Source organism: Salmo salar, chromosome ssa02 (genome assembly GCF_905237065.1).
Source record: "Salmo salar chromosome ssa02, Ssal_v3.1, whole genome shotgun sequence".
NCBI classification, from domain to species: Eukaryota; Metazoa; Chordata; class Actinopteri; order Salmoniformes; family Salmonidae; genus Salmo; species Salmo salar.
The window spans coordinates 68,942,906-68,968,350 of record NC_059443.1 but is presented as its reverse complement, the minus strand read 5'-3'; the positions used below and the strand labels follow the sequence as shown (position 1 = coordinate 68,968,350).

Below are 25,445 nucleotides of genomic sequence, written 5' to 3'. Positions count from 1 at the left end.
GTGGAGGTTTACATTTTTTTCTGAGGTCTTGACTGATTTATTTTGATTGTCCCATGATGTCAAGCAAAGAGGCACTGGGTTTGAAGGTAGGCCTTGAAATACATCCACAGGTACACCTCCAATTGACTCAAATGATGTCAATTAGCCTATCAGAAGTTTCTAAAGCCATGACATCATTTTCTGGAATTTTCCAAGCTGTTTAAAGGCACAGTCAACTTGGTGTATGTAAACTTCTGACCCACTGAAATTGTGATACAGTGAAATAATCTGTCTGTAAACAATTGTTGAAAAAATTACTTGTGTCATGCACAAAGTAGATGTCCTAACTGACTTGCCAAAACTATAGTTTGTTAACAAGAAATTTGTAGAGTGGTTTAAAAACTAGTTTTAATGACTCCAACCTAAATGTATGTAAACTTCTGACTTCAACTGTATATATATTATATATATAATATTATATATATATTTTTTGTAATAGTACTATGGTGATGCCACCAATATAATCTAAGATGGGTGTAAATAAGTCAGAAGTGAGACAAAAAGATAATGGTGGCGAAATGTCAAAGGGTATTTTGCATAAAGAGGAGTGACTATGTAATGGTGAAACTGTATAAAAGAAGTGTGCTGAGACTGGCGAAGTCAGATGATCCTTGGACCAGCTTGGCTTTGTAATAGTCTATATAAATTTAATGTTCCGGTATCTGAGAAATATTATTGGACCAATATTTCCACGACGCTAGCTAGATACGTTAGCTTACTAGGTACATTGATAGCTTTAGGTTGGTTGTTTTTAAGTTAAACTTCAAGATTTCCACCAAGGACGTTGCCTCCGATCTTCACTCTCCCTCGCTTGGGCAAGGGACATTTTAAGGTACACTCGGATGTAAAACGCAATTCAAGATCTGAGGGTTTAGGGCCGAGGGTTGTTGAGTTTGAAACGCAGCTGGAAGGCAATCGGGAAGAGGCAAGATCAGGTGGGACCATTATAGCCAATGAGAGGGCAGATATGCGTGTTTTCACTAGTTGCCACAATGTCGAACATCTATATCGTATTTTTATTTATTTAGGGTTAGGCATAAAGTTTGTGTTTTCAAGGTTAAGGTTAAAAATCACATTTTAAAAGATCAGTTGTAGAAATGGATGTGGTTTATGGCTTTGTTTGTGGTAACTAGTGACGACCAAAGTGTTTTTTTTCCTCAAAGTTGCCGGGATGTCACGTGTCCTACTTTTACCAATACACTCCTAACAACCAACTCGTTACGAAAATGTATATATGATCAAATAAGTCAGAAGCCAGATTTTGGGCCCAGTTATCCCTCTTGCGTTGTTTGATAGGAAATGACTGGTATAACAAATATGGTGGAAACTAGCCCATGCCCACCAATCCAATGCTCTTAGATTTGTGGGTTGTGGTGAACGATTGAACATTTCAGGTAAAAGGAGGTTTAGACTGAATTAATACAATATTTGGTTTAATGATCAACTGTAAACTTCTTGTGGCCAACAGGACAAAGCTAGTCCGTCCCCCTCCACACTCCAGGAGTCCCCAGGTCGACCGCCTCTCCGTACTTTACTGCTGGTTCTGGTCGACTGTAGGAAAACACCAGGGCAGAGTGGAACTGAGAGACGAGAAGAGGAACATGGAGATATGATTTCATTAAGTAAGAACCATGGTGTGTGGATTAGTCTGCTTCTGTAACAATTAATTGTTTAATTTTATTGATGAAAATATTTGGTAGTTCCACCCAATTTTGAGAAGTGTAACTTGGTCCCCCCAAAAAACGTTTGATTTCACCTAATTTTAACTTTCGTTCATGAAGAGCACCTTTGATTTCATAAAAGGCCTTAATTTCATGGAAGGACCCATCTGTTTATGGACCCATATTCGCAAAACCTAAGTATTCAATGTCTTTGTTTCACAGGGGACATCAATAATCGTTGCTCTCTTAGTGGGAGGGGCTTATCATCTGGGCAGCCTCAACAACATCATGATGCTGACAAGAAAGAGAAGAGTCTCTCCAGATCAGAACACCTCAAGAAACACCAGCATAGAGGTATAGGGAAGAAACCTCACCACTGCTGCTCTGTCTGTGGGAAGAGTTTGGCTAAACAAGACTTGACAATTCATGAGCAAATTCACACTCTGGAGCATGCATCTAAAACCTTAAAATATCATCAGAGAATTCATTCAGGGGAGGGACCTTATACCTGCTTTGATTGTGGGAAATACTTAAATCAGTCAGGAGCCCAGACTAAACACAAACACACAGGAGAGAAGCCTTATAGCTGTGTTCAGTGTTGGAAGAGCTTCAATAAGTCAGGACACCTGACTAGACACCAACGCATACACACAGGAGAGAAGCCTTATAGCTGTGATCAGTGTGGGAAGAGGTTTACTCAAAGTTACGATCTGACTGTACACCAGCGCATACACACAGGAGAGAAACCTTATAGCTGTGATCAGTGTGGGAAGAGTTTCAATGACTCAGGATCCATGATTGCACACCAACGCATACACACAGGAGAGAAGCCTTATAGCTGTGTTCAGTGTGGGAAGAGTTTCAATCAATCAGGAGCCCTGACTACACACCAACGCATACACACAGGAGAGAAAGCTTATAGCTGTGACCAGTGTGGGAAGAGCTTCAATAATTCAGGAGCCCTGACTACACACCAACGCATACACACAGGAGAGAAACCTTATAGCTGTGACCAGTGTGGGAAGAGTTTCAATCAATCAGGAGCCCTGACTACACACCAACGCATACACACAGGAGAGAAGCCTTATAGTTGTGATCAGTGTGGGAAGAGTTTCAATCAATCAGGAGCCCTGACTACACACCAACGCATACACACAGGAGAGAAACCTTATAGCTGTGATCAGTGTGGGAAGAGTTTCAGTGACTCAGGATCCATGATTCTACACCAACGCATACACACAGGAGAGAAGCCTTATAGCTGTGATCAGTGTGGGAAGAGCTTCAATCAATCAGAAACCCTGAGCAAACATCAACGCATACACACAGGAGAGAAGCCTTATAGCTGTGATCAGTGTGGGAAGAGCTTCAATCAATCAGGAGACCTAACTAGACACCAACGCATACACACAGGAGAGAAGCCTTATAGCTGTGATCAGTGTGGGAAGAGCTTCAGTCGATCAGGAGACCTGACTACACACCAACGCATACACACAGGAGAGAAGCCTTATAGCTGTGATCAGTGTGGGAAGAGTTTCAATCACTCAGGAGACCTGACTATACACCAACGCATACACACAGGAGAGAAGCCTTATAGCTGTGATCAGTGTGGGAAGAGCTTCAATCACTCAGGAGCCCTGACTAAACACCAACGCATACACACAGGAGAGAAGCCTTATAGCTGTGATCAGTGTGGGAAGAGCTTCAATAATTCAGGAGACCTGACTAAACACCAACGCATACACACTGGAGAGAAGCCTTATAGCTGTATTCAGTGTGGGAAGAGCTTCAATCAATCAGGACACCTGTCTGAACACCAACGCATACACACAGGAGAGAAGCCTTATAGCTGTGATCAGTGTGGGAAGAGCTTCAATCAATCAGGACACCTGTCTGAACACCAACGCATACACACAGGAGAGAAATCTTACTCCTGTCTATGTGGAAAGAGATTTGCTCATTCAGGGTCACTGAAAAAACACCAGAAAGCTCAAACATGTTTTCTTTCATCTCCCTCCTCTCTGGCACTGGTTCCAGATCCCTAAATAAAGTTTAAATAGAAAACATATTGTAAAGAGTAATGTCTCCCATTCTCTAACAGTTTACTAAATTTGATTGCCATGGTATCCTGTGTAGCATAATATGCAGCTCTGGATCCATATGTATCAAGCGTCTTGGAGTAGGAGTGCTGTGTGTGGGGTGGGGTGGGGGTGTTCAGAGCTGTATCTTATTTCATTAACTCCTATTATCCATTAAATAATGTATAATAAAATGTTTCACCAATAGTAGGTGTATATTCATGTGATGGAAATGTTGTCTGAAGAGAGAGCTTTGAATTGTACATCTTGTCTCATACAATCATTGGTTCCTGTAGGTGCTGGGTAGAGATGTGAGGGGGAGACGGTCATGACCCCCTCAGACATTTTGACAGAACATCCAGAATATGTTCTATAAGTTACATGCAGGAACCAAACGTTAATGATGAATAATGTAAATCATTCAAATATAACTTGTCTGTGTAAGCAGTATATAAGAGAACTAACGGGACTGCCCCGAAAGAGCTCCCGACCGATGTGTACTATGGTGCATTAAGTTTGTTGCAACCTCTCCAGCTTGCTGATAATAAAGAATGATGCATTTAAGTTTGACTGAGTCCTTGGTAGTAATTTCCACGACACATGTATTGAAAAATACATTAAATCCTTTATCCTATGTCGCACTGCATGAGGCAAATGGTGGTCACACCAGATTCTGACTACCGTTTTTTTAAGGTATCTGTGACCAACAGATGCATAACAGTTGAAGTCGGATGTTTACATCCACCTTAGCCAAATACATTTAAACTCAGTTTTTCACAATTCCTGTCATTTAATCCTAGTAAAGATTCCCTGTCTTAGGTCAGTTAGGATCACCACTTTATTTTAAGAATGTGAAATGTCAGAATAATAGTAGAGAGTGATTTATTTCAGCTTTTATTTATTTCATCACATACCCAGTGGGTCAGAAGTTTACATACACTCAATTAGTATTTGGTAGCATTGCCTTTAAATTGTTTAACTTGAGTCATACGTTTCTGGTAGCCTTCCACAAGCTTCCCACAATAAGTTGGGTGAATTTTGGCACATTCCTTTTTCAGTTCTGCCCACACATTTTCTATAGGATTGAGGTCAGGGCTTTGTGATGGCCACTCCAATACCTTGACTTTGTTGTCCTTAAGCCATTTTGCCACAACTTCAGAAGTATGCTTGGGGTCATTGTCCATTTGGAAGACCCATTTGCGACCAAGCTTTAACTTCCTGACTGATGTCTTGAGATGTTGCTTCAAGATATCCACATAATTTTCCTTTCCTCATCTATTTTGTGACATGCACCAGTCCCTCCTGCAGTAAAGCACCCCCAAAACATGATGCTGCCACCGCCGTACTACACGGTAGGGATGGTGTTCTTCGGCTTGCAAGCCTCCCCATTTTTCGTCCAAACAGTCATTATGGCCAAACAGTTCCATTTTTGTTTCATCAGACCGGAGGACAATTCTCCAAAAAGTACGATCTTTGTCCCCATGTGCAGTTGCAAACCGTAGTCTGGCATTTTTATGGCGGTTTTGGAGCAGTGGCTTCTTCCTTGCTGAGGTGCCTTTCAGGTTATGTCGATATAGTACTCAATTTGTTCCTGTTTCCTCCAGCATCTTCACAAGGTCCTTTTCTGTTGTTCTGGGATTGATTTGCACTTTTCGAACCAAAGTACATTCATCTCTAGGAGACAGATTGTGTCTCCTTCCTGAGTGGTATGACGGCTGCATGGTCCCATGGTGTTAGTACTTGCGTACTATTGTTTGTACAGATGAACGTGGTACTTTCAGGCGTTTGGAAATTGCTCCCAAGGATGAACTGGACTTGTGGAGGTCTACAATTTTTTTTCTAAGGTATTGGCTGATTTATTTTGATTTTCATATGATGTCAAGCAAAGAGGCACTGAGTTCAAAGGTAGGCCTTGAAATACATCCACAGGTACACCTCCAATTGACTCAAATGATGTCAATTAGCCTATCAGAAGCTTCTAAAGCCATGAAATAATTTTCTGGGATTTTCCAAGCTGTTTAAAGGCACAGTCAACTTAGTGTATGTAAACTTCTGACCCACTGGAATTGTGATAGTGACATAATCTGTCTGTAAACAATTGTTGGAAAAATGACTTGTATCATGCACAAAGTAGATGTCCTAACCGATTTGCCAACACTATAGTTTGTTTACAAGAAATTTGTGGAGTGGTTGAAAAACAAGTTTATTGACTCCATCCTAAGTGTATGTAAACTTCTGACTTCAATTGTATCTGTATTCCCAGTCATGTGAAATCCATAGATTAGGGTCTAATTCATTCATTTCAATTGACATATTTTTTTATATGAACTGTAACTCAGTAAAATCGTACACATTGTTGCATTTATGTTTTTGTTCAGTGCAATAATTATAGAAGAAACTAATTGAGTAAATGATTGGTCCTACTACTGTTTTAGGTGTTCTGGGTCAGAACTGTTTCAATGTAACTTACACCCATCAGAGTATCTGTGCTATGAAGGGCTCAACAGTGGAACTGCCCTGCACATATCAACATCCAAGTTAGCATGTAGTCTCAGAACCAAACTGGTATATCCAAGAGAAATTTAATGAGGCACCTAATATACTGAGCTCGGTGCCAGAGAATGCAGGTCGTGCTGAGTACCTTGGGACTAAAGAGAAAGACTGCACCCTGAGAATCACAGACCTGAGAGAGAGAGAGAGATTCAGCTGAGTACAAGTTCAGATTTAAAACACAGTATGCGGAATGGGGGTACAGCTTCCATGACCCTACTTCCCAACAATACTCCTGTAATACTCTAGTGGTCTGGCGTTACTCTGCAGACAGTTACTCCTGTGCTGTAAAAGACCATGAGGATTTTCTCACTCCTACAGTGTGTGAGTCTTGACTCACCTATAATAATCATCTTAAGTATCAATCATTAAGAGCTGTGGACCAATAGTAGAACATGTGGGGAAAAACAGACACATCTGTGCACTCTTGGATAGTAACACTAGTAGAAATGATGCAGTATAATATACAAGGTAGACAATGGCTGATGGTATGTAATCATGTTATACTGTTTTAGAATTATAATTTTGGAATTCATTTTAGAATAAGGCTGTAACATAACAAAATGTGGAAAAAGTCAAGGGTTCTGAATACTTTCCGAATGCACTGTGTGGGTTTATATATATTCATTTTAAATGAATCAGTCTAATACGTCTAAAACACTTGAAAATAGTCTCATTATCATTTGAGGATTTGATCAGATACATTTAGTTTCAGGTGTTCATGGTCAGAGCTGTTTGAATGTGACTTACACCAAGAGGAGTATCTGTGCCTTGAAGGGGTCAACAGTGGACATTACCTGCACGTATAGACATCCCAGCTGGAATAACGTCACAGAAGTATCCTGGTTCAACAAATGGGAGTCTGGAGTTACTACAGATCTAAGCCAGGACCCAGAGTATGCAGGTAGTGTGAAGTACCATCAGTGTTATAGTCATGAGAATAAAACAGGTTCAAAACAATCGACAGAGAAACACTTTACTTACAGTGCTACACATCTGTTAGGATAAGTTATTTTTCCTGCTTAATTAGACTGTCAGGTGTAGTTATTCACCAGTTATAAAGTGTGTTTGTTGTCTATCTTTATGTTTCTATGACTGCAGGGAGGGAGACGCAGCAACTGGCTTGAGAACAGCAGGAATAGATACATAGGCCTGTGGTTTACACACATCTCTCAGCAACTGTGTAACAAACTGCTTCAGAGTAATTTATTTTGTTTATTTTATTTAACTAAGCAAGTCTATTAAGAACAAATTCTTATTTACAAGGACGGCCTACCAAAAGGCCTCGGGGCTGGGATTTATATATATATATAAATAAATATATGACAAAACACACATCACAACAAGAGAGACAACACAACACTACATAAAGCGATACCTAAGACAACAACATAGCAAGGCAGCAACACATGGCAACACAACATGACAACAACGTGGTAGCGGAACAAAACATGGTATGAACATTATTGGGAACAGACAAAAGCACAAAGCGAAAGAAGGTAGCGACAACAATACATCTCCTGATGCTTCTCCATGGTTGTTATTCACACTGAACTCGGAAACTACGGCAACAAAGTGTTGACAAACTGTTTCTGTGTGAGCTAATAGGTTTGTGCCTAATTTAATATGCTTTTGATGTGTGATTGTGTTGCAGTGATACTGGGGCAGGATGGCTGGAGTGTGACTTACACTACTCAGATTATCTGTACTGTGACCTGTCCTGTTCTAACACATATCCCAGAGGTCATACAGTCATAAAAGCATCATGGTCCTATAGATGGTCTGGTGTGAAACCTGGGAATGGTGGTCATTCAGAGTACTATCGGATAGAGTGAGTCACTCCACCCTGAGAATCACATATCTGAGAGAAAGTCAACAAGTACAGGTAAAAAATGTGAGATTCAAATACAAGGATATTTCATTTCAAGCTCCACTATATGATAACATGTGTATTCATATCATCCACCTTTTTGTTGAACCTTTAGAGAAACAGACCTCAGTTATGACTTCAGCTGAAGGAATCACAGATTATCATACTCCGTCTCTCTGTCTTCATGTGGTTCAGGTGAGAATCTTTCTAAGACCGTCATTTCACATTATCATTTTAATTTATTAACTTGATTATTCATTCATTCATTCATTCATTTGTTGACGTGTAAAACAGGAAGGCCTCCAAATCCACCTCTGACACAAGGGACACAGCAGACGATGGACAGGTGAGTTAAGATCACATAGTATTTTATTAATTAAACCTCTAGCAGCACTACACCCTGGTTACACCTCCACACCTGGTGACATTAATTTACTACATCACTACACCCTGGTTACACCTCCACACCTGGTGACATTAATTTACTACATCACTACACCATGGTTACACCTCCACACCTGGTGACATTAATTTACTACATCACTACACCCTGGTTACACCTCCACACCTGGTCACATTAATTTACTACATCACTACACCCTGGTTATACCTCCACACCTGGTGACATTAATTTACTACATCACTACACCCTGGTTACACCTCCACACCTGGTGACATTAATTTACTACATCACTACACCCTGGTTACACCTCCACACCTGGTGACATTAATTTACTACATCACTACACCCTGGTTACACCTCCACACCTGGTGGCATTAATTTACTACATCACTACACCCTGGTTACACCTTCACACCAGGTGACATTAATTTACTACATCACTACACCCTGGTTACACCTCCACACCTGGTGACGTTAATTTACTACATCAATACACCCTGGTTATACCTCCACACCTGGTGGCATTAATTTACTACATCACTACACCCTGGTTACACCTCCACACCTGGTGGCATTAATTTACTACATCAATACACCCTGGTTACACCTCCACACCTGGTGGCATTAATTTACTACATCAATACACCCTGGTTACACCTCCACACCTGGTGATATTAATTTACTACATCACTACACCCTGGTTACACCTCCACACCTGGTGACATTAATTTACTACATCACAACACCCTGGTTACACCTTCACACCTGGTGATATTAATTTACTACATCACTACACCCTGGTTACACCTCCACACCTGGTGACATTAATTTACTACATCACTACACCCTGGTTACACCTCCACACCTGGTGACATTAATTTACTACATCACTACACCCTGGTTACACCTCCACACCTGGTGACATTAATTTACTACATCAATACACCCTGGTTACACCTCCACACCTGGTGACATTAATTTACTACATCACTACACCCTGGTTACACCTCCACACCTGATGACATTAATTTACTACATCACTACACCCTGGTTACACCTTCACACCTGGTGACATTAATTTACTACATCACTACACCCTGGTTACACCTCCACACCAGGTTACATTAATTTACTACATCACTACACCCTGGTTATACCTCCACACCTGGTGACGTTAATTTACTACATCACTACACCCTGGTTACACCTCCACACCTGGTGGCATTAATTTACTACATCAATACACCCTGGTTACACCTCCACACCTGGTGGCATTAATTTACTACATCACTACACCCTGGTTACACCTCCACACCTGGTGACATTAATTTACTACATCACTACACCCTGGTTACACCTTCACACCTGGTGACATTAATTTACTACATCACTACACCCTGGTTACACCTCCACACCTGGTGACATTAATTTACTACATCACTACACCCTGGTTACACCTCCACACCTGGTGACATTAATTTACTACATCACTACACCCTGGTTACACCTCCACACCTGGTGACATTAATTTACAACATCACTACACCCTGGTTACACCTCCACACCTGGTGACATTAATTTACTACATCACTACACCCTGGTTACACCTCCACACCTGGTGACATTAATTTACTACATCACTACACCCTGGTTACACCTTCACACCTGGTGACATTAATTTACTACATCACTACACCCTGGTTACACCTCCACACCTGGTGACATTAATTTACTACATCACTACACCCTGGTTACACCTCCACACCTGGTGACATTAATTTACTACATCACTACACCCTGGTTACACCTCCACACCTGGTGACATTAATTTACTACATCACTACACCCTGGTTACACCTCCACACCTGGTGACATTAATTTACTACATCACTACACCCTGGTTACACCTCCACACCTGGTGACATTAATTTACTAAATCACTACACCCTGGTTACACCACCACACCTGGTGACATTATTTACTTCATCACTACACCCTGGTTACACCTCCACACCTGGTGGCATTAATTTACTACATCACTACACCCTGGTTACAACTCCACACCTGGTGACATTAATTTACTACATCACTACACCCTGGTTACACCTCCACACCTGGTGACATTAATTTACTACATCACTACACCCTGGTTATACCTCCACACCTGGTGACATTAATTTACTACATCACTACACCCTGGTTACACCTCCACACATGGTGGCATTAATTTACTACATCAATACACCCTGGTTACACCTCCACACCTGGTGGCATTAATTTACTACATCAATACACCCTGGTTACACCTCCACACCTGGTGATATTAATTTACTACATCACTACACCCTGGTTACACCTCCACACCAGGTGACATTAATTTACTACATCACAACACCCTGGTTACACCTTCACACCTGGTGATATTAATTTACTACATCACTACACCCTGGTTACACCTCCACACCTGGTGACATTAATTTACTACATCACTACACCCTGGTTACACCTTCACACTTGGTGACATTAATTTACTACATCACTACACCCTGGTTACACCTCCACACCTGGTGACATTAATTTACTACATCACTACACCCTGGTTACACCTCCACACCTGGTGACATTAATTTACTACATCACTACACCCTGGTTACACCTCCACACCTGATGACATTAATTTACTACATCACTACACCCTGGTTACACCTCCACACCTGGTGACATTAATTTACTACATCACTACACCCTGGTTACACCTCCACACCTGGTGACATTAATTTACTACATCACTACACCCTGGTTACTCCTCCACACCTGGTGACATTAATTTACTACATCACTACACCCTGGTTACACCTCCACACCTGGTGACATGAATTTACTACATCACTACACCCTAGTTACGCCACCCCACCTGGTGACATTCTGAAATTATGGAAAGGATGATCGGAGAGAGAGAATTCGCCATCAGAGTATGAGTGCTGATCTGAGATCAGTTCGACTCTGTCCATATAACACCCGTATTCATTATGATCTGACCTTTGGTAAATTCTTAGTCTGGATTGTTGTCTTGTGTCAAAATGGACCCTGTATATTAATGAAATATGACTATTAAAGGAGGGTTCACCTGCTACCACTGTAGTAGTACCTAACACATATAGAATACTTGTATCAGATGTTATTGATACATTTTATGATGATGAGCTCCTACATTTGCTCCAGTATTAAAGTTGCCTTGCAGTGGCCACCACCACTCCTCCAGCCACATCTGGAACTACAAGACAGACCGACAGAGAGACACGCACACAGAGTCTGAGAGCTGTGAAAAATAGACAAATGTAAAACAAATGTTGCTTATTCATAGGTTGCACCTCAGACAGTGGGTCGCGTCATGTCATTGTTATGAATGTTCTCCAAGCTTCCCCCTGCTGTCGGTGCTATAGACGTGCACAAAAGTCGCGATGGGTCAATGCTAACGACTATATAATAACAAACCTTTTTTTCTTTTTCTTTTAACCAACCACAGGAGCTCACTCTCAATGTTCAAAACACACCAGAGAGCATCATTTAGTCACAGAGGATCAATAGTTTCATAAAAATAACTGTGGATTAAGTTTACATTTTATCACAAGCACATACAGGTAAGCCCTTTCTCAACAATGCAGAGTTAAAAGGTTTTTAAAAAAATTGCTAAGGAAATAGTAACACTAAATAACAATAACGAAGCTATATAGAAGGAGTACCGGTACCAAGTCAATGTGAAGGGGTACAAGGTAGTTTAGGTAATTGTGGTAATATGTACATGTAGGTAGGGGTAAAAGGGACTTGGCAATCAGCACGTGTGTAATGTTGAGATGGATTGTATACAAGGAGTACACTTCCTAACATCCTGCCAAATGTATGACCATATTAGTGACACATTTTTCACTCAGATTAAACAAACCCACAAAGAATTTGAAAACAAATACAATTTTGATAAACTCAAATATCTATTATGTGAAATACCACAGTGTGCAATCACAGCAGCAAGATGTGTGACCTGTTGCCACAAGAAAAGGCCAACCAGTGAAGAACAAACACCATTGTAAATACAACCCATATTTATGTTTATTTATTTTCCCTTTTGTACGTTAACTATTTGCACATCATTTCAACACTGTATATAGACATAATATGACATTTGAAATGTCTTCATTCATTTGGAACTTTTGTGAGTGTAATGTTTACTGTTCATTTTTGTATTGTTTATTTCACTTTTGTTTATTATCTGTTTCACTTGTAAACATATACTTCCCATGCCAATAAAGCACCTTAAACTGAAATTGAGAGAGAAAGAGAGATAAAGAAAAGAAAGGGTTGTACACTGAGGTTAGATGGGAATTCAATACGTACAAAATGGTGACAAATACTGATATTTAATCAATTACAAATGATATGACTCTCCCCTGGACTAAATTTAAAAAACACTAAACCCTCCCCCTGACTGAAATTGAAATAGAATGACCCTCCTCCATGAAATACAGTAATTGCATATGTAACAGTGTAGGTTCCGTCCCTCTCTTCGCCCCAACCAGAGCTCGAACCAGGAACCCTTGCACACCCACGAAGCACCGTTACCCATCGCGCCACAAAAGCCACGGCCCTTTCAACGCAAGGGGAAACCCTACTTCGAGTCTCAGAGCTAGCGACGTCACTGATTGAAACGCTATTAGCGCGCACCACCGCTAACTACTAGCCATTTCACATCGGTTACACATACATTTCTGCCTGTCCCTAAAGCATAATGGATTTATACTATAGGATTGGGGCGGTAATGCAAGATATTGGATGCCAACCACTAATTTCGTCTTTACAAATATTTTCCGGTATGTGAGATAATTTACTTGTTCTCTCTAATATCGTATAGATTTGGAATCGTGACATTATCTACCTTGGAGGAAAATAAGTTTATCAACCGCGTGACCCAGCATGACAACGTGAACCAGATTGTTCAACAGTCTGCTGGGTGAGGCGATATACGTTCCTCCATTCATTAACGAATGGGATTCCTATATTCTCCTTTCTTTAAATATCTCTACCATGAACTCTTAAATCGAGATAGTTGTGTATTTTGCTACTGTATGGCCAGTGTGAGCCAGAATGCTAACTAGCCAGCCCGTAGTTGTTCTTTCAAATGCGGTGGTCACTGGATAAACGAGCTCTGAGTTGAACATATGTCAGAAAACGAACTAGTAGCCAGTTGTTGTTGCCCTGTGGGAGAAGGGTAGACGAGCTGAAGGAAGGAAAAATAGAAATACATTAGCTAGCGAAAGAGGAGACTGGCAGCTGACCCTGAGTGGAGATAACAGGTGGCCATACATCCCCAAGTAGGAACCACGCAACGGCCAGGCAAGCTGTATGTATGGCCATGACTAAATATATGCCAAGCGTAAGCATGCAATGCATGCATTATTTTCATATCCTTATGAGGAGAGTCCAGCCACTACTATGTTAGAGCTAAAAGCAGATATTGTTATGGGTGTAAGATGGCACAGTGATGCCATCTGTTGGTAAATGTTAATTACTGCAACTCCAGTGTTTTTACCGGTGTGCTTGAAATACCCGGATGTATTGCAATATACTGAACAAGACTGGTTACTCGTATCAATGCCTCTGTCTCGTCATTTAACATTCAAACAGATATGGGCGTTATACATTGGGTTGAAAGAAAATGGTGGCAGAACGCATAGGGGGATTTACTTCATTTACATAAAGGATGGACCTATGTATTGTATGTGCATAAAAGCAGAGCCGGGGCATAAGAAAGGCAGTTGTTGTCCGCGGACCGGCTCGGCTTTACTACTCTGTATTAAAGTCTATATTGAATTTACAAGTTCTTGTAAGAAGTGTTATTCTTAAGACAATTTTCCACGACAGCCGATGGTGGAATCATATCAAATCCACAGGCTCCTGAAGCACATATGTCCCCATACGAACTCCTGAGTCAGCTAGCATTTCGCTAGCTAGCTAAGCTGTAATATGACAAAACGGATGATATGAATCAAACACTAACGTTAACTAGCAAGCCATCCTCGGCGACAATGTTATTGTGGCGCATGAATGTCATATTTGTGTTTTAACTTTACGTTAACTGTCATTGAAGTTGATGCTTACTATTAGGTTTCAGATCCGAGGTAAGATAAATTGTCCATTATGTTTTGTGTTTCGTTAAGGACTCAGAATTTCTACTCCCGGAACACTTAAAACAAAGTAACTGTACTACTGTAGCCAACACACTTCTTGTCTAAGACAAGTTGTCTGATGTAGAAACAATAGATTCCACAACGGATCCTGTCAGTCTGGTTTCCTTTTAACATTATATTGGGAGCCATTATTTTACTTCTCAGTTTACTCAGAGTGTTGCATTGCTGTTTATATGAATATATATTAATGTGAATGGGGATAATGTTCGAGTGCAACTTTGCAAGGCTAACCCAGCTACCGTTAGCTTTGTTGCGGGAGAGGGTCTCTTTCAGGTGCAGACATCTTGAGTTTTCTGATGATTTTCTCACGGGCATTCTGCACTGTTTTTTATCAGGCAAATATACTTGTATGGGAGTCCAGACGGCATCATTAACTTTTGCCTTGTATTTGTTTACATTCCTTGCAGGTATGTTGTGAAATGTGACGATTTTGTATTTCATGTTTAATGTGCCTAGTTAGCTGTCGTTCATTTTGTTACCTGTCCGGTCATGTAAAAAATGGCGTTGTTGTTTTATTAGTATGCCTCAGGTACAATAGTACACTCGCAAAGAAATATTTAGCACTTATTAGCAAATGATTAGTGTATTGGTGTACAACATTTTTAAAACGAAATGTTTTTGTTGTTGATGCTTTTACTAATGAGTTTGCTCAGAGCGTGATGAGGAGAGGCAAATATACTTGTATGGGAGTCCAGACGGCAGCATTAACTTTGCCTTGTATTTGTATCCATTCCATGCAGTCATTACTAGAGGGACAAGCGGCAGAATTGTGTCCAGAGCCTTGTCTTCCACCTACACCTTACCAGAACACAATGCAGAAAGGTACTGGTACAGAACCGGTTACACCTAGTTTTCATAGTCTTTGATCCACCACATTCCTGTGGACTGTGTTAATGGCTGGACAAAAAACGACTGTAAAACTTGTTGGGATTTTTCTTCCTTCAGCAAAGTAACCTACTACTTTATCATGTGTAGGAATCTGTGTCTCTTACTTAATTATCTCTCATTCCTCTTAAAGTGTGTACTTATTCACCTCAACTGATTTGAAAGTCTGATTATCCATTACATGACCAGATACTCGCTCAAACGATGAAAATACATCTTCTGTGGGGTTTATCAGCGGTTGGCATCCAATGTTATAGTGCATTAAGCCATCTCCTGTACTGGAGTGTGGGTCAGCGACAGGGATCGAGGAACTAAATCCTATCTGCCTGCCCCGTGTCTCTTAAAAAAATAGAAATATTTGTGACTATCTAACGATGTCCTACTCAGTATGCTTTGTTAGAGGTTCAGCTAGCGGTCATGATTGGTGCTGTAACAAATGATTGATGTATTAGAATAAATGAGTATGCTGATGTTGTATTAATAGACTCCCTCCTTACATTTATAGGGTCCTAGACTACAGATTAACAATATATGTACATTATGAGGTTTAATATTGTTCCACAGTGCTTTTCTAGGCTCTCTGCCTCTTATGAAGAAACCGTCTGAGAAATGTGTGACTGTGAAGACAGAACTCTGCAGGGGAGTGTAAGAGATAGGAGACTAGTCAGACATTCCACTATAAATCAACATGGACATTTACTGCTAAGCTTTTAGATAACACTAAAAGCCTTGTTTATATAGCTGTGTAGGCATGGTTTTGGTCTCATGAGTAAAAGATAATGACGTAGGCAGTGACATCACTAGGGCTGGATGCCGTGGAATATTGCCTCAGAAACTTGTGAATTCAATATAGACTTTAATACGCAGTAGCAAAGCCGAGCCCTTCCATGGAAGGACCCTATTACACACGTAACAGAGCCGAGCCCTTCCACGAAAAATACTAAATTCTCATATTACAGAGTCCTACCTTTATAGGATTCTGTCTTTGCATAACGTATAGAGTCCCCTCCCTCTATATGAAAAGAGCTTTCCTTGACCTTTCTCCATTATTATCTTTCCATCTCAGTTCTTACTTGTTAGCGCCCACATCTGACAGCTGTATGGGTTATAATGGTAGCAGGGCCTGGTCATATATGTTCCATTCCTTATATGGCTATTCTGTCTCAGCTCTTCAAAGTGGACAGCCTGAATGCTGCTAATAATGGAAATTTTTGCTCCCACATGGACTTCGGGTTTGATAAAATAACTTGGGACCTTTTCTTTGATGCAGAACTTACTCGGAAACATGCGTTATGTTCCTGTTGTCAACCTCTGTCTGCAATTGCATTAATAAAGGTTTTTGAATGATTTAATTAAAGATATTGTCATAATGCTAATTTCACCAATGAACAAAGATTGACAAGGAACAAGGAAACGAACCCCAACAGCTTATTAAACTCAATTCCTGTACCCCTTCTCTCTCATACTGTATCAGTCTCTCTTTCCCTATCATACTGCATCAGTACATGCTCCACTGTCTGTTTCCTGGCAGTAATCACATCTTCCTGTTGAATGATTTCCTATCACATTTAATAACTTATTCAGCTGGCTGTGCCCCACTCTTATCCTTGTAAGGATAGCCTTCTCTCTTCTGTCCATTCCTACCATCCTCCCCTACTTTACTCTGTACCTGGAATAGGGGCAGCAGGTAGCCTAGTGGTTTATAGTGTTGGGCCTGTAACCCGAGCCGACTAGGTGAAAAATCTGTCAATGTACCTTAGAGCAACTTAATCGTAATTGCTCCTGTAAGTCACTCTAGATAAGTGTCTGCTAAATTACTAAAATGTCAACAATGAATAGATGCCTGCCCTTATTGTCACTGTTCCACTGCTCCTGCCATCTCTGCCAATATCATTCCCTTAGCCTCTGCTTTGCTCATTGGCACCTCCACCTCCTGTCTCCTAAGGGCCTGTTTAGCTAGCACATCTACTTCCTCATTCCCTTCCACCCCCACATGGACCGGGATCCAAGCAAAGCTTATATGGACACCTATCTGTCTCACCCGGGCATGAATTTGAATTCCTTCATATAGCAGGCCTCGTCTGCTATGTGAGCTAAATGATTGCAGACTCATCAACACAGCAAATGAGTCAGAACATATAACTACTCTGCGTGACTTCCTCCAACCACTGCAAGGTCAACAGTACAACCATCAGCTCAGCCAGGTGGTCTGTAATTGTCTTCTGACAGCCACCCCACTTTCCTGTTCAACAAAGGCTGATCCAGTTTGACCTGTCCTTGGGTCTTTTGATCCATCTGTATATATGGGCAAAAAAACACAGATTTACAGTTTCCAGTCGCTTTTTAAAGAACTTGCATGGATCAACCCCCTCCCTGTCTTTCCGTACTCTCTTCAACACTTGTAAATCAACTACTGGAGGTGGGAGTAGCCATGGTGGACTCACAGGGATAGGTACCGTGGGGCTAAAGTCCCTGCAGTACAATCCCATCTGCCTCTCCTGGTTATCACCCAACCATCCAAAGCTTTTATTCTGTCCACGTTCAGGCTCCCAACTTCTCTGTAGCACCTCTTTTGTGGGGTGAGACACATCATGTTCCTGTAAATTAACCCAATAATTCATTCCCAGCGATTGCCTTCTAATATGTAATGGCAATAAAAATAAATTTCTTAAATGTAAGACAGTCGTTACCACAGCCACAAAGTCAAGAATGTATGTCGTGGAAGTTCATGGAAACAAAAATGTGCTTTTTTTATTTAAAGGTTAGATTGAGTCATAAGGTTAACAGTGTGGTTAAGGTTAGGTTTAAGATGACATTTTAAGTAGATACATTTTTAAAATAGAAGTGGCTCATGACTTTGTGGCTGTGGTAACGAATGTCGACCTGGCACTAGTGTTTTGCTGGCATGTCACATGTCCTACTTTTATCAGTATACTCGTAACAACCTAATAATTATGAAACGTATATTCTATCATTTAAGTCACATGTCGCCTCTTCCTCTGTTTTGGAAGGAAATTACTGGTATAATAAATATGGTGGAAACGGACTAGCCCATTCCTCCGCCAACCCAATGCTATTAGATTTTTGGGAGGTAGTGAACAATTGAACATTTGAAGAAAAAGGAGATATTCTAGGGATTCCCAAATAGACTAAATTAATACAATAGTTTATCATTAAACCAAATATGTTTAATATTTCTTGCCGCCAACAGGACAAAGCTAACCCGTTCCCCTCTGCCCTCCCGGAGTCCCCAGGTCAAATGTCTCCCGGTACTGCTTTACTGCTGGGTCTGGTTGACTGCAGGAAAACACTGGGGCAGAGTGGAACTAAGAGAGGAGGAAGAGAAGATAAGGAAGATGGAGATTTGTTTTCATTAAGTAAGAACCATGGTGTGAAGATTAGACTACACTCTGCTTCTTTAACAATAGCAGTGGTGCATAAAGATGGCGGCCCGCATGTACTTATCACAAATTACTCCTTTTGCTGAGTTCACTGTATTCTACATTGCTCTCCTTTACTGTTGGAATGGTCATTAGCACAGTAAACATGATCCCAATTTTAGCTTCAAGACACTGGCAATTTAAAAAAACAAAAAAGGTGAAGTAACGGTGCATAGATGCGACAAGGAATACATTGTGGCTGCTATGAAAGTGAATTGTGTCTTCGCGTGATCAGGGATGTTCGTTCTGCTAATTCTGTTAAAATGTTTCTTCAACAGAAGCAAACGGAACAAAATTGGGATGAACAAAGCTGAAGTTGTGAGCAAATGTTCGTCTAATGATTACACCCTCTAGATAATTAGCAGCCAGCGCCTGTTAACTCTCCTGTTGCGTAATAATCACATTTTGGAACAGTGAGTGCATTCTGACATCACGTGCTTAAACAACTCACGCTGGGGCGACCGTTAGAGATATTTGGAATGTTTCATTCCACCCGTTTTTAAGTTGGTCCAAAAATATTTTTCACCTAATTTTAACATTCTGTCATAAAGAGCACATGTTCAACTTAGGAAAACATGTTTATTATCTCAAGACATTGAATTAAAATATGACTATACTATGTGCCAAATAAAGTAACAGGGTTGACAGTAACAGGGGACTACTGAAAACAACAAAACAAAGGTTACGTATGTTACCACGGTTATGTGAGCTATATGGATATGTCCAATATATTGGTATCACTCCGCGGCGGAGGGATACATCCAAGGTGAGGACTTACAGATTCCCTCCCGTGTACACCTGTGTCATGGCTGGGGTCCGCCCCCAAATATAGAACCCATGGCCGCGACACACGTTCTCTACATAATTTTTGAGGCTCCTCTAGCACTGTAGAGGATTGGAGTGATCCATATAGCTCACATAACCGTGGTTACATACGTAACCTTCGTTATGTTTCACTATATTGGATCACTCCAATATATTGGTATACCCGTACCAGATTTAGTCGGTGCTAGAGGGACCCGGCCAGCCAGCGGTGAAGTCCCAGCGCGGGACCGAGACGCAGGGGCCGTCAATGTGGAAGGTGGGTTCCGGCAGAGTCCCCGGAAGGGGAGGTGATGCCCAGGACCACTGAAGCAACTGCAGAGGAAGGTGCCACATTTACCCAATAGTACCTAGCAAAGGTGCAAGAGGAAGCCCAGCTGGCAGCAGCAACGATATCAGCGAGGGGCTCTCCTCTCAGTAGAGCCCAGGATACAGCCACACCTCTTGTTGACTGTGCCACCACAGATCCCAGCACTGGCCTGCCAGCCAGGCGGTATGCTGTCGTAATTGTGTCCACGATCCAGTGAGAGAGCCTCTGCTTTGATAACCCAGCCCCCAGGACTCTCTCACCATAGCAGAGAGCTGGTCTGTTGTTCTCACTGCCCGTGTCCGCTCCACATAGGCAGCTAGTGCCCGCTCAGGGCACAGCATGCAGGAGGGAGGGCCAGACTCTTCCGCCACTCACGAGGGGTCGTAAGCAGACAGGATAATAGGGATGTTCACATGTCTGTCTGACATAACTTTTGGGAGGAATGAAGAGTTGGGGCGAAGAGATATTCTCCTCCCACCGGGGTCCATCCGGTAGCACTCAGAACTTACTGAAAGAGCATGGAGCTCACCCACCCTCATCATGGAGCTCACCCACCCTCTTCATAGAAGTAATTTCTACCACAAAAGCCACCTTCATAGTGAGGTGTTTCAGGGAGGCAGACTCCAACGGTTCGAAAGGCAGCTTTGCCAAATCTGCCAAGACCACATCCAGATCCCAGCTTGCCATTGAGCACGTCTTAGCTGGACACAGGTGACGAACCCCCTTCATAAACCTGGAGACCAAGGGATGGCGCCCCACTGGCCTGTCTATCCACCCCACATGGCAGGCAGATATAGCGGCCAAATACCCTCTCAGTGTAGACTGCCAAGCCCTCATCCAAGTGAGACTGCAGGTATTGGAGGACATTCTGCTCCCCGATTGACCTCAGTAGCATAGCCACGTTGGTAAAGCGGCCAAGAGAGCAGAGGGACCCATATGTGGCTTTCAAGTCTGCATCAAAGACCCTGTGGGGTCCCGGCTTCAGTCGCGGGTTCCGCTCTATAATCGGAGAGCCCCCTGGCAGAGGCCCAGCTCTCCTGCAAGGCCTCGCGGAACTCAGCAGAGATGGGGACAGATGGAAAGTCATCACTGTCCACCAGTTTGATATCCAGTGCAGTGGCTACCTGAGTGAGTAGGCTCTGTGATGAAGCCCTGCTGAAGGCTTCTGATGGCCTGTCAGCCTGGTAGCCCTGCCCACGGTGGTGAGCAGTGCCAGCATCGTCCTCCAGGAACAGCTAAAAGGCTATCACTGGCTAAAAGGGAAAAGCTGTCGCGATGATGCTATCAACCTCCTGACGCAGGGCATGCGCCCTCTGTTCAAGGTGGCCCCAGCGGTCTGACTCTTGCCCCCGTCCAGGCCTGGCAGCAGATGGGCTCTGCCTGTGGTGGCTCCGGCCACGCTTCCTGGGAGGGGTACTGGACCCAGTAGAGGGACTAACAGCTCGCTGCCGCACCACTCCTGAGGGAGCTCGTCCCCAGCCTGAGCCCGAGCCTGGCCGACCCACTCGTGCATGGCCTCCAATCGCACCAGGCGCAGGCATTCTGAGAACACCACACAAAACAGGCATCCAGTAGGGCGCTCCACCGCCCTCTCCGCGTGGCTCAAACCCAGGTAGTGCATACACGAGGTATGCGGATGTCCAGGGGGACGCCACCATCACACCTGTCACAAAGGGATGCCATAAGCTCAGACAAGCCAGCAAGACCATGGAGCAGAGGTCCGATGCCCTGGAGAGCTATGTCGTGATCCGCATGGAGGAATAGGAACCCGATGAGGGATAAATTACCCAGTACCTCTGCAAAGAAACAGGGAAGACCCTTGTGGGAAAAACAGGCAGTCAAAAAAACAGCAACCAAGTAATGGATTTGATTTATTTGTTTTTTTGTTTTAGGCCAACTGCAATATTACCTAGCCGGTTTAATATCCAAGCAGTAAAAACAGCACCATATGGAGTAACTTCGTTAAGGAACTCCAAAGTTAATGTCTCAGCGTAGTGGAAAGCTCACCATGATACTCTTACACTCTGCAGGGGAAAGAACAAGAAAGAAACCCAGCAGGGTAATTAGCAGAGAACCTGACGCGGGGAGCAGCATGTTAAAGCAATTCAGTTTGTGTCAACAAGAGCCACCATACTAATGGATGCACACTGAGTCGTAGTGTAACACTAACGAAACAAGTACGACAAACCAGGGGCGGAAGATACAGATTAACCACACGCAGCGAGTGGAGCAATCAAGATGAGAGGTGCTCCAGGCTGCAAACAGCCAGTGAGTTTACTTCCACGCAAGATATTACGCTTACCAGTGACTTACCAAGCGAACTTCAGAAATTTTGTACCTCAAACCATACGGCCGTCCGCCGAGAAAATGAAAGATGTAGATATAGGGCCAGATCCCAGACGTGACACAGGTGTGCACGGCAGGGAATCTGTAAATCCTCACCTCGAATGTATCCCTCCACCATGGAGTGATACCAATATAGTGAAACATAACCACCAGCTTACATGGGTAAAATAGTCAATTAAAATGAACCATAAAACTGCTTATGACAGGGGAATGGAAGGTCGCTTTGTGAAACAAGTAGTGGCAATTGAATGCAATCTTCACAAAAATGTTTAATTGTAAAACATTTCTAGCATGTCGATGAATGGGGAGAGGGTTGACTTGCTCAGTTTTGCACCACAAAAAGCAGTAACTTGATAAAAAGAGTAGAACCAGCTCACCTGCTTTTACTCTGATTTGACTATTAGATGTTCATTGTTTCTTTTGAAAACATATTTTTTAAGGAATAGTTTCACCATATTAAAACGAGAGTTCAGTTCATGTAACAAGGTTGACCTTAAAATGAGGGTCACTAATCACATTGATAATAATCTTCAGAAAGGACTTTGTCAAAGCAACAAAATATCTAGTCCTCCTACAATGAGTGTGTTTACATGCAAACTCATCATTTGACATTAAACTAGTTATGGCAGTAGGCCGAGTATGGCATTAGTCACGTAAACACCTTACTCTGCTTATCTTAATTGGCTTAAGTTGACAATCAAAGTGACGCTGTTAAAAACACCTGGTGTTCTGAGCAATTTTTCAATATATTAGGACACGTAAAGGCCTTCATCAGATTCATAGAGGCATATTTAATCTGCATATGTTCTAGCACAAGCATCGCAAGCTTCCTTCTTTTGCTCGAGTGCAGGGAGTTCAGGGAAACTGAAAGTATGCATCTTAGAAATAGTTTTCACATACAAACTTAATATGTCTAAAATCTGAATCAAATATGCTAATCAAAATAACATGGATGCTGTGGTAGTACGTTTATTTTGATAGGCAGTTTTCTGTATTTATCAAGGTCCCATCAGTTAACCTGCTATTCATTATCTTTGTTTCACAGGGGACAGCCCTAACCGTTGCTCTCTCAGTGGGAGGGGCTTATCATAAGGGGAGCCTCAACAACAACATGATGCTGACAAGACGTCTCTCCAGAAGAGTCTCTCCAGATCAGAACGTCTCAATAAACACCAGCAGAGACTTATAGGGAAGAAACCTCACCACCGCTGCTCTGACTGTGGGAAGAGTTTTACTAAACAGAAAATTGGTCATTCACCAGCGGATTCATGCTGGAGGAAGCCTTATAGCTGTGATAAGTGTGGGAAGAGTTTTGCCTGAGATTTCACCGTGACCAAACACCGACTTATACACACAGGAGAGAAGCCTTATAGTTGTGATCAGTGTGGGAAGAGCTTTAATCAATCAGCAGCCCTGAGCACACACCAATGCATACACGCTGGGAGACAGTAGTAAGGTGTATGTGGAAAGAGCTTTGCTCAATCAGGGTCACTGAAAAAACACCAGAAAGCACAAACATGTTTTCTTTCTTCTCCCTCCTCTCAGTCACCGGTTCAAGATGTCTAAATAAAGTTTGAACAGAAAACATGTTGTAAAGAGTCAGCTCTGGAACCATATGTATCAAGCTTCTTGGAGTAGGAGTGCTGTGGGTTGGCGGTGGGGGTGTTCAGAGCTGTATCTTATTTCAGTAACTCCTATTATCCATTAATTAATTGTATAATGTAGAATAATGTTTCAACAATACAAGGTGTGTATTCATGTATTCAATAGATCAATAAATTAAATCCATTATCTGCTCAACAATGTCTGCTTATTACATTAATTATGTTTTTTAAATCTAATCCATTTTAAATGGACCATAGTACTCTTGTATAATTAGTTTACTCCTAAAAGATGTTGACATATTTATTTTTAAACCCTTCACCAGGTTTTAGTGCAGCTGATGGGACATACGGAAGTACAGAAGACATAGGACTATTAGTGTCGTCAAATTATGTTGTTGAATTTATTTTAAAGGATTTAATTTGTGATATCTTTGAACTTTCCTTATTGTATATTAAGTGTGGTCCAGAAAGATGTTCACACATTTAATTGTGAATCGAATGATGTGTTGGTTGTTAGGAAGAGGCATCATGGGGGCAGGAAGCCAGCTCTGCCCATCAGTACTTATAGGTCATGTTAACCACAGACCTCACACTCTTCTGTTCTCTCACGGCCAGTAAGGTCTCCTACCAAACTCCTCTCTCTTCACTCTGGAAATACACTTGACAATATCTTATACCTTACCATTCTACTTTTTATTGGTGATGTGTTATGTGGAACGAATGCTTGCATGTAAATGTCATTGTAAAACATACATACGAATGTGGTTTCATGTTTTCTTGTTTTGTTTTACATTGCTGATTGCATATACATTTTTTTTTTTAAATATGTATTTTTTAAGTGTTTAGTTGGATTATGTAGAAGAGACCAGGATATGTTGTTGCCCTGTGTCCCAATACTCAATGTTGTAGTCATGGTCCTGAGAATGAAACATGTTTTAAACAATCAACAGAGATTCACGTGTCTTACAGTGCTACACATCTGTTATAATAAGTGGTGTTTCCTGCTTAATTGAAGTATCAGATGTAGTTTTTCACCAGTTATAAAGTGTGTTTGTTGTCTCTCTTTATGTTTAATGCTGCAGGGAGGGAGATGCAACAACAGCCTTGAGAACATCTGGACTCAAATAGAACTCTGTTCCAAGTTGCTGTCAGGTAAAAGTAGACGATAGCAGACAACAGGATACTTTTGGAAAGGGGT

At 41.8% G+C, this 25,445-nt stretch overlaps 2 protein-coding genes and 1 long non-coding RNA gene across 5 annotated transcripts in view; 2 read left to right on the top strand and 1 right to left on the bottom strand.

Moving 5' to 3' along the window:
* The window catches only part of LOC106591322 (zinc finger protein 271), a 518,091-nt gene that overhangs the window by 109,788 nt on the left and 382,858 nt on the right, over positions 1–25,445 (bottom strand). The window lies entirely within an intron of this gene.
* Positions 1–25,445, top strand: part of LOC106590913 (zinc finger protein 883) — a 70,962-nt gene that overhangs the window by 9,643 nt on the left and 35,874 nt on the right. The window contains exons 2-3 of one of the 3 annotated variants that reach the window (XM_045708660.1): positions 1,508–1,673; positions 1,923–4,339. In XM_045708660.1, the coding sequence (XP_045564616.1) occupies positions 1,508–1,673; positions 1,923–3,742 (1,986 nt within the window). In that variant the 3' untranslated portion in view covers positions 3,743–4,339. Of the gene's footprint in view, positions 1–1,507; positions 1,674–1,922; positions 4,340–25,445 lie in introns of those variants that run through there. The other 2 variants (XM_045708664.1, XM_045708672.1) reach the window with 2 other exon arrangements.
* On the top strand, positions 15,263–24,611 carry LOC123730806 (uncharacterized). Its single transcript, XR_006762240.1, has 3 exons — positions 15,263–15,662; positions 18,937–19,102; positions 23,689–24,611. It is a non-coding gene; the product is annotated as an uncharacterized lncRNA (long non-coding RNA).